Source organism: Anoplophora glabripennis, unplaced genomic scaffold (genome assembly GCF_000390285.2).
Source record: "Anoplophora glabripennis isolate ALB-LARVAE unplaced genomic scaffold, Agla_2.0 scaffold1564, whole genome shotgun sequence".
Classification (NCBI taxonomy): domain Eukaryota; kingdom Metazoa; phylum Arthropoda; class Insecta; order Coleoptera; family Cerambycidae; genus Anoplophora; species Anoplophora glabripennis.
Genome location: NW_019426070.1, coordinates 67 through 8090, shown reverse-complemented (window position 1 = coordinate 8090; position 8024 = coordinate 67). Strand labels below are relative to the sequence as shown.

General features: G+C 35.7%; 1 protein-coding gene across 1 annotated transcript in view; it reads right to left on the bottom strand.

Moving 5' to 3' along the window:
- LOC108915963 (DNA repair endonuclease XPF) overlaps positions 1-7789 on the bottom strand; it is a 26774-nt gene extending 18985 nt beyond the window's left edge. The window contains exons 1-6 of the mRNA XM_018722126.1: positions 7608-7789; positions 7388-7555; positions 7157-7337; positions 6950-7102; positions 6769-6894; positions 6329-6465 (exon numbers count right to left, since the gene is read on the bottom strand). Of these exons, the coding sequence (XP_018577642.1) occupies positions 6329-6465; positions 6769-6894; positions 6950-7102; positions 7157-7337; positions 7388-7555; positions 7608-7726 (884 nt within the window). The 5' untranslated portion in view covers positions 7727-7789. The remainder of the gene's footprint in view (positions 1-6328; positions 6466-6768; positions 6895-6949; positions 7103-7156; positions 7338-7387; positions 7556-7607) is intronic.
- Between the last annotated feature and the right edge of the window lie 235 nt (positions 7790-8024).

Below are 8024 nucleotides of genomic sequence, written 5' to 3'. Positions count from 1 at the left end.
GAAGTTGACACAAAAGTTTCAGATTCTGCACTGTTAAATTTCACAAAGTTTATACGATCAGTCAAATAAGTTCTAATAAACTGTATCAAATCTACGCTAAAAGAATAAGAGTTCAATTTCCATAATAGAATGTTATGGTTGACTCTGTCAAAGGCCTTCGCCAAGTCAGTATAAACAGTATCAATCTGGGAATTATATAAATTTTCTGTAATGTAGGCACTGAACGTACATAAATTAGTAGCGGTAGATCTTTTCTTTAAAAAGCCATGTTGTTCTTCTGACAATATTTGTGTCACATGTGTATATATCCTATTATATATTACCCGTTCAAATATTTTGGATATTGAGGGTAGGATTGTTATAGGTCGATAGTTTGTAATCAGACTAGTGTTTCCTGATTTGTGTACAGGCGTTATTCGCCCTATCTTAAAGAAGTCTGGAAATTTTTTGGCCTTCAATGCTCTGTTGAATATAGTTTGCAATGGTAATGCAATAATGTCAGCATACGCTTTAAAAAAGTATGAAGGTAATCCATCTACACCTATTGAAGTCTGTGGTTTCAGCGATTTTATTGCATTTATTATTTCATTCAGGCTGATGGTCCCTATATTTAAATTATCCAAGTTGTAATCTTTACATGTACCATTTCTTTGTAAGGGAGTATCTACAGAATACACCAACTTGAAGTACTCAGCAAATGCATTTGCAATATCCTCTGGGCTTTCAAACAAATGACCATTGTAACAGAAATTGTATGAAATGCGAGAACTGGATCTTTCATTTCTTATATAATTCCAGAAGTTTTTTGGGTCAATGTTTATATTATTTTCTATATTTAAAATAAAATCTCTTCGACATTTTTTAATTAGACGCTTCACCTCCTCTCGTAGCTCACAAAACTTTCTCGCAGATTCTATACACTTTTTGGATTTTTTAAACAAGCGATGTTTCAGCTTTATTTTATTTATGAGTTCCACTGTAAACCACTTAGGGTAATTATTGACTTTATAAGATTTTTTGTAAGGAACACACCGATCCAAGATACCATATAAACCATCATAAAACTGATCCACACATTTGTTTACATTTTCAGATGTAATGATTTCTTCCCAAGTACATTGTCTAAGCAGATGATATAATTGATAATAGTCACCTCTCCAAAATTGTAACTCCGTTTATAATTATTGTCAGTTAATTCACCCTTATATCTGTCAGCAGCAACATCAAAAGTGATAACAATCTCCAAAGGAGGGTGATATTGGTCAATTCCAACGAGAGATGTGTTAGAGTGAAAAACTTTTGCCTCAGTTAAATTAGTCATCACCAAGTCGAGCAAGTTGTTTACCCGATTTAGTACATTGTTGACAATATACAGATCATATGTACATAGGATTGTTTGAATAATTTTGGCCTTGTAAGAACCGTTGCCACAGTCATAGCGCATATCGTTTATTTCAGGNTGTACATAGGATTGTTTGAATAATTTTGGCCTTGTAAGAACCGTTGCCACAGTCATAGCGCATATCGTTTATTTCAGGCACATTAAAATCACCCAAGATGAACAGATTCTCTGAATACAGCTCATTAATGACTCCCAAGGAATCTAAAAACGTTTCATACACTGTTAGATTAGAGTCGGGTTTAATATAAACACAACAAATTGTCGCTGTAAAATCATTAGTCGTCAGTTTAATGGCTATCCACTGAAATTAATAATTATATATTAATATTAAATATTCCCTATACCTAGGAGTTATAAAATTTGAGATATTAATATTTAAAGAAAAAATTTGATGCAAGGGCCCGCGGAACTGCTAGTAACTCTTTTCATGAGCGTGATATCAAGTGGATTTTTGGTACCTGTAAAGGGCATAGGTAACACTAAGTTATGGTATACCAACATGTAAAACATTTAATGCTAGGTGTTTCATTTTTGCTGTTACCTTTTGATAAGTTCAAACAGCTATAACTTTGTTAACTTAAATGGAACACCCTGAATTTTTTTACTCTATCGAATGCAGATTGAAATTTCCTTTCAAGCCATATTTGAAAGTATAAATTACTCAATTAAATTATTTAAATAGTTTTCTATTGATAATAATACGTTTGAGTGCCACCCTTATCATTTCTACTACAATTGCGTGATTGACCGAGCTGTCAGGGGAGGGGAAGGGACCTCTTGGGACGATTACAAAGATAGAACTTAGGCGCAGCAAGAGATCTGACTGGAAGGCATACTGCAATGAGCTGGAGTCCCTGCCGAAGACAGCCAGATTAATGAAGATCTTAAGCTGTGATAAAAGGGAGAAATTAGAATCGCTAAACAGGGAAAATGAGAGTTGGACCACTTACAAAGAGGAGTGTTTAGAACTTCTGCTGGAAACTGACTTTGCAGGTGGAGGCCATGTTGTCGAGGGTACCAGGGCGGAGCCAATGCTGCAAGCAGATTGGCTCCTGGCTGAGAAGCTCATTGGCGATGAGCAACCTGGGCAGTGAATGAGTTCGAACCCTACAAGGCAGTGAGGCCAGATGGAGTCTTCCCGTCGTTATAGTAGAGGGGCCTGGATATTCTCTCTTGCCATGCATGGTGAGGGTCTTCCAGGTCAGTCTGGCGATGTGCTACATCCCACAAGCTTGGAGGTCAGCCAGGTGGTCTTTATTCCCAAGGTTGGGAAAGAAGACTACACTGCGGCGAAGTCTTTTAGGCCTACCAGTTTCACATCCTTTCTGTTTAAAACAATGGGAAGGATTGTGGACAGGTATCTGGTGGATGGGGCGTTGAGTAGATACCCAATCCACATGAACCAGTACGCATACAGGCGGGGCAGGTCCACAGAGACGGCCTTACATAGTATGACACACAAAGTAGAGAAGGCCCTTCAGTACAAAGAGGCCGCACTGGCCATAATTCTTTGATATAGAAGATGCCTTTGATAAGGCAAAATACCTGGGGGTAACCCTGGATAGTAAACTGTCATGGGGGCCATAGGTTGAAAGGATTACCCGGAAATCAGTGGCAACCCTCTGGCAGTTAAGGAAGGTAGTTGACAAAAATTGGGGACTTAATCCAAGGGTGCTTCACTGGGTGAACAAGGCGCGCGGCGATGGTCAGACCGAGGGTGCAGTATGGGGCCTTGGTCTGGTGGCCGAGTGTGGACCTGGTGACGATAGCCAGGAAGTTATCGAGAATCTAAAGACTTGCCTGCTTAGGTATTACAGGGGCAATGAGGACGACCCTAACGGCTGCGTTAGAGGTCCTTCTGGGGTTGCCGACCCTCCCTACATGAATTGTAAGAGAGGCGATGGCAATATACCTTAGGATAAGGGACGCAGGCTGTTGGAGAGCAAAAGGACGCACTGAGAGCCATGCTGTTGTGGCCCTCAGGGTGGAGAGGGATATCCCAATATCCGCTATGAGGGTCACGGAAGCAGAGGACCGGCTTAGGTTAGGAAGTATGTCACCACTTTCTCCTCAAGAGAGTTGTGGAAGCAGGAAGGTGATATGTTCCCCCGGGATCCCTAGTATAATATACAGATGGATCTAGGGTAGGAGACAAGTTTTCAGGAGCAGGAATTTATCTGGAAGACAGTGGTATCCAGGAAAGCTTTTCATTGGGTATGTTCGCCACAGTCTTCCAGGCCGAGGTTTTTGCTATTTTGATGGTAGCAAGCAAGGAGGAGGTAAGGAATTGTGTAGAGAAGATTTTTATCTGCTTCGAAAGTCAGGCCGCACTCAGAGCTGTTAGCTCCCCGAGGACAAGGTCTGCGCTTTAGCGTCATTGGCCAGACGAAGAGAGGTAGAGTCGGTTTGGGTCTATTTCATGACAAACCCGGAGATATGACCCGTTTGTATAATTGACGCCTAAAAAAAAAGGCTCTGCAATTGCAATCGGACAAATCGATGTCTAATAACAAAAAAAAAAAAAGGATTACGATTTTCCCGCAACAAACAAAACCCGAAGACTTCGGGTCAAACCCGGAGATCTGGCGAGCCTAGTCCCAGGCCATATGGGTATCCCTAGTAACGAGAAAGCTGATCAATTAGCTCGTCTCGGATCTAGGAGACCTGGCCAGGGACCTGAACCAATCCTAGGAATCACACGAGGTAGCATTAATAAATGGGCCTCTCAAACTTTAGGTCAGAACTGGAAGAGAAATAGAGGATGTAGGCAGGACCATATACATGGACCTAACAAACCTAAGACGAGATGGCTGCTGAGCCTTAGTCGAAGAGCCCTAACCCTGGGGGTTCTGACAGAGTGGATAGGTGATGGGATGGCGGGATAGGCCCCATTTCACTACTAGTACTACTACTACAAAGGTTGCCGTTACTACTTTTAGAAATATTTACAATTTTCTTTTTTTTTTTTGGACAATTTTTCTCGTATCAAAAATGTTGTCAAATTGGCCATGACCAGAAACACTACAAAACAATTAAAATAACTTGACATTTGTTCAGTTAGTTGTCAAATTATTGTTATGTCTGTAATAGTTTTTGCGGGACATTTAAATAAAAATGCCTGGAGATTGTTTAAAGTATAGATACTTATTAGGATTATTTTAATTTGTATGTTATTTATGGAAGAAATCAGCAGATTCTCTGCATGTTCTTAAAATTACTTTGTCACATTTTCCATAAATAACAAACAAATTAAAATAATCCTCATTAGTATAATTTAAACAATCCTCAGGCATTTTTATTTAAATTTTCGGCAAAAACTATTCCGACACAACAATAATTTGACAACTAATTTGACAAAAAATGTCATGTTATTTCAATTGTTTTTGGAGTGTTTCTGATCATGGTCAATTTGACAGCAGGCCTGACGAGAAGAACTGTCCAAAAAATAGAAAATTGCAAATATCTCTAAAAGTAATAACGGCAACCATAACAATGATTATATGGCTTGAAAGGAAATTTCAATCTGCATACGACAGAGTTAAAAAATACAGGGTGTTTCATTTAAGTTATCAAAGTTATAGCTGTTTAAAGTTATCAAAATGTAACGGCAAAAATTAAACACCTAGTATTACATATTTTAATTTGTAGGTACACCATAATGTAATGTTACCTATGCTCTTTACAGGTACCAAATATCCGCTTGATATCACGCTACTGAAAAGAGTTACTAACATCTCCGCGAACCCTTGTATCTGTCAAATTTTTTCTTTGAAAATTAATATCTCAAAATCTATAACTCCTAGGTATAGGAAATATTTAATAAAGTGACCCTCAAATTTTACGTAGAATACGAAAATGTAATAATATATAGGGTGCTCTAGTTAAAATAACGAAATTGGTGTCAACTTCCGGTATAACTGGAAGTGCTGGAAAGTTCTATATATTTTAGTGAGGGACATTGCCATGTTGCCAAATTTTTTAATTTTTCGGAGCAGTACTTTCCTAGATATCGATTGACGCAGTTCCCGGTGGGACACCCTGTATAGGTTTGACTTAACGGGTAGCACCACTCTAGAGGTTGGAAAAAAATGAAATTTTCGGGAACTTTCAATACAAGATATAGCGTCAGGAACAAAATGGTTTTATTGTAGATGTTTTTAGGTAGTATTGAAAATTGTTTCAAATGATTTGAATTCGAAATGACGGCTATAGGTGACAGCAAGTAATGATACCTATTTTTCAGAGGGCTGTATGGCCGGAAAGGTTTCTTATTAACAGATGGTCTTGGAGCAAAAAAAACAAACATTTTCTAATATTATATACTAAATGCTAGGGAACATCGTAGGGAAATTAAAAAATATTAATAATTGCTGATTTAGTAAACATTCAAAAGTATTGAAAAAAGACAAAAAATTTTGCATTAAATTGCTAATAACAATGAAAACTGTTACTGTTACTGAGTTATGTTATTATGAAACTATACAAAATTTCAAGTCGGTTTGTTGAAAACGTTTTGAGTTGTTTCTGGAATAGTTATAAAAAGATGGTTTCTCCAAAAAATGTTTTAGTCTTTGTCGACATTAAATATAAGAAATTCGTTAAATGTATACCATCAATCAGGGATGCCTGCACCATATAATTGGCCTTCTGTATTGACATTTTCTTCATTCTCTTAATTTTGGCTTTATCTGAGGCTCAATCTGGCCTCTATAATAGCTAACTATCGCGCGCATTATTACAAGTTACAATAAGCACTCCTAGAGCTCGATGCAAGTGGTTGCGCTCTACCTCGATCCCATTTTTCCCCCACCTAAAACTTTTTACCTATATTCTTCACATTAATAAACCATTGTTTAAACCATTTATCCAAAAATCGATTTTTTTCAAAATTTTAGAGTGGCGTTACCCCTTAAGTATTATACTTACAGAATTAGATGCCTAAGAGTTTTTAAATCGGCTAACAATTGACAACTTTTTGCACTTAGTTGATGCCATACTACATCTAACTGAGCTTGTAATATTTTATGAAATTTTTTAGTTAAACAGTTTTCAACTGATATCTCCTAAAAAAAAATGTGTAGGTACATTATTTATGAATTTACTAATTTGTTGATTTGTTGTTTACAACAATTTAAAGGAAACAAGTAGTAATTAAATTATTTAGTGTTTTACTTGAAATTTTGAAAATACAGCTTTACAATTATTGCTTTACATTTTATGAAAATGTTTTTCAGCTGAGTATTAAGCATTTTTGTCTTTGTATATTTTATAGTAGGTATTACGAGTTTAAATTTTTTACTGTAGTGAAGCGTTATACCTACTAGTAGTTTAGAGAAAATCTTAGGACATTGACACATTTAGTTTACCTGCAACTCAAGTCCATTATTTATGCGCTTTAATTCTTTCACAGTTAAATTCATTAGATCCAGTATATGTGTTTGTATTTTTTTCATTTTTTCTGAAATAGGTACGTGCAACTCCACAACTTGTGGCTAAAAGTGAAATACATAACATTAAGAGTTTTAAAATATATGAAAGGATACTCACTGCATGTCTCTTAAAATTCTCTATTACTAAGGAATGAAATCTTGGCCAGATATATAATTCTTTAATAAATAATGTTCGCATAACTCTTTCAACATGGCCAAAGCCAATGATAAAACTTTGAGCACTGTTAGAAAAAGCTTTAATAAATCCAGTCTAAAAGAAACATTTTTTAAGAATACATACTATTTTTGTTAATCTACAATTCACCTTATTGTTTTGCCTGTATAATCTTAAAACAAATGCTTCTTGGCAGCTTTCAAAAATTGTATGTGCTCTTAAAATTATAAATCCTGTAATCTTATCAATTGGTACACGTTTTTTTAACATATCCACTACTAAAATCCTGGTCGTTACAAAATGTATCCCTCCTGATAAATATATATCTTCTCTGAAATAATAACAATAAAAACGATGAAAATAAAATGTTTAATATAAAACCTTTCTGTAGTGCTTGTAGAACATGTTGTGCCATAAATATTTGGGTCACTTAATTTATTACGATAATATTTTTCCTCTTGTTCTGTTGCGTTTAAGACTATGACCAAATTTCCAACATCACAGTACACTTTAAGTATGTTAAAAATGACTAGATTCAAATGCAAACCTCTAAAATGTGAAACAGTAAAAAATTATACTGTAATTATGTCTATACACTTACTTAGCAGCAATTACCAAACCATCAGTGTGAACTATATCTAGAAATATTTGTGTTTCAAATTCCAACATGCATTGTAAATCAGCTTTCCTTAATAAATTATCGGTTTCACTATTTGTCATTTTCAATAAGAAATTAAAAAATTTAAAAAATTGTATATTCAATGCATATATTTAATACTACCATTGATTTTTAATTTTTATATAGGATGGTATCATCATAGAAAATTTAGTACTAAATTTTCTATGGGCTATGGGTATCATAGATCTAAAAATAGGCACAGCAAATGCAAAATAAATATGCTGTAATATATGTATTACTTTGTTTTGAGAAGAGTAGAAGAGAAGCGGTAGTAGAGTACTTAGTAGTCTCAGTACTGTCACAGAGTATTCACATTGCGCGCGCCATTATTCCATGGCT